This window comes from Periophthalmus magnuspinnatus, chromosome 9 (assembly GCF_009829125.3).
Source record: "Periophthalmus magnuspinnatus isolate fPerMag1 chromosome 9, fPerMag1.2.pri, whole genome shotgun sequence".
NCBI lineage: Eukaryota > Metazoa > Chordata > Actinopteri > Gobiiformes > Gobiidae > Periophthalmus > Periophthalmus magnuspinnatus.
Window position 1 is genome coordinate 14,630,989 of NC_047134.1, and position 1,507 is coordinate 14,632,495.

A 1,507-nucleotide genomic window follows, 5' to 3' on the forward strand; every position below is an offset into this window, starting at 1 on the left:
GAAATCTGCCTTTGCAAAAACATTTCATAGTTTAAAAATTCATCAGTGAGTAGATAGCAGTTTTCTATATTTTAATAGGTTCCGAATATTTACTGAATGTTGGATGGTTTGGCGTGCAGACACTATTTTGAACTCCTATCCCTTCCTCTTGGGCCAGAGTGTGTGAATAGAGCCAACACAATCTTGGGCAACCTGCTCCGAGCGCTCAGACAGAGGGAGAGAGAGAGCAAGAGAGCGAGAGAGAGAGAGAGAGAGAGAGAGAGAGAGAGAGAGAGAGGGCAGTTCTCTGGCGTGCACTCTTGTTGTTCTTGCTATAGCGTCACTGTTGCTTGATCTCTGGCAGTCCAGCTGTGTTAGAGGGGCTATTGCACCAGTCAGTGAAAAGATACACTAACCCCTGGACGTACACAAATGGACAAAAGTTGGATTTTTCTCTACAAAACTTTTTTTCTCTTTCTTTTGGGATTTCTTTTTTCACAGGGTCCATTGAAGTCTATGATCACAGATTGCTCCAGGGCTGTGGATAGAGTGGACAGATCTATCAGGAACATGTCAAGACCTACATTGGAATAATGTTATTTAAACTACTGCACGCTTCAGACAAGTGTAAAGTGTCATCAATATGTGGGTATAAGTGACAATTAGCTTTGAGCAACATTGTGACGCAAGAATGCTGCAGATTTGGGAGTTTGGGGATCCCTCCTGTGTGTGACTGACTTGTGTATAAATATGGATATCACAACAGTGGCCAGTCTGACCAATGGCACTGATTCGTACCACCCAGCAGCAGGGCCCTGGAGCCTGGTGGTGATAGTGCTGATCATCCCCACCATTGTGGTGGGAAACCTGCTGGTCATCATCGCTGTGGCGCACACGTCACAGCTCCAGACCACCACTAACATCTTCATCATGTCTCTGGCCTGTGCCGACCTTATCATGGGGGTCTTTGTGGTCCCTCTGGGAGCCACCATAGTGGTGACGGGGAACTGGCAGCTCAGTGAAGTGTTCTGTGACTTTTGGACATCAGTGGATGTCCTCTGTGTGACCGCGAGTATCGAAACTCTGTGTGTGATTGCAGTGGACCGCTACATTGCTATCACAAGGCCACTGCGGCACAAGGTGCTGCTCAACAAGCTGCGGGCCCGTGTCATAGTGTGCTTGGTGTGGTTAGTGTCAGCACTAATATCATTTGTACCAATAATGAATGGCTATTGGCGAGCCAACGACGATAAAGAAGCTATAAAATGCTACAATGAACCTGCATGCTGTGACTTTGTAACCAACATGCCTTTTGCTATCATTTCCTCTACAGTCTCTTTTTATATTCCACTTCTAATAATGATTTTTGTCTATGCTAAAGTGTTTTTGATAGCAAAACGACAGGTACAGCTTATAGACAAGAACAGACTGCGTTTCCAACATGAGGGTTCAGGACAGCTACAAGTGGGACGCCAAATAAATAACATACTGCCTTCTGCATGCGCACCCTACAGTGGCTGCAACGCCA

General features: G+C 45.9%; 1 protein-coding gene across 1 annotated transcript in view; it reads left to right on the forward strand.

Moving 5' to 3' along the window:
• Positions 1-246: 246 nt before the first annotated feature.
• The window catches only part of adrb3a (adrenoceptor beta 3a), a 9,886-nt gene continuing 8,625 nt past the window's right edge, over positions 247-1,507 (forward strand). Inside the window, exon 1 of the mRNA XM_033973364.2 lies at positions 247-1,507. This exon is cut by the window's right edge and continues 520 nt beyond it. Within this exon, the coding sequence (XP_033829255.2) occupies positions 730-1,507 (778 nt within the window). The 5' untranslated portion in view covers positions 247-729.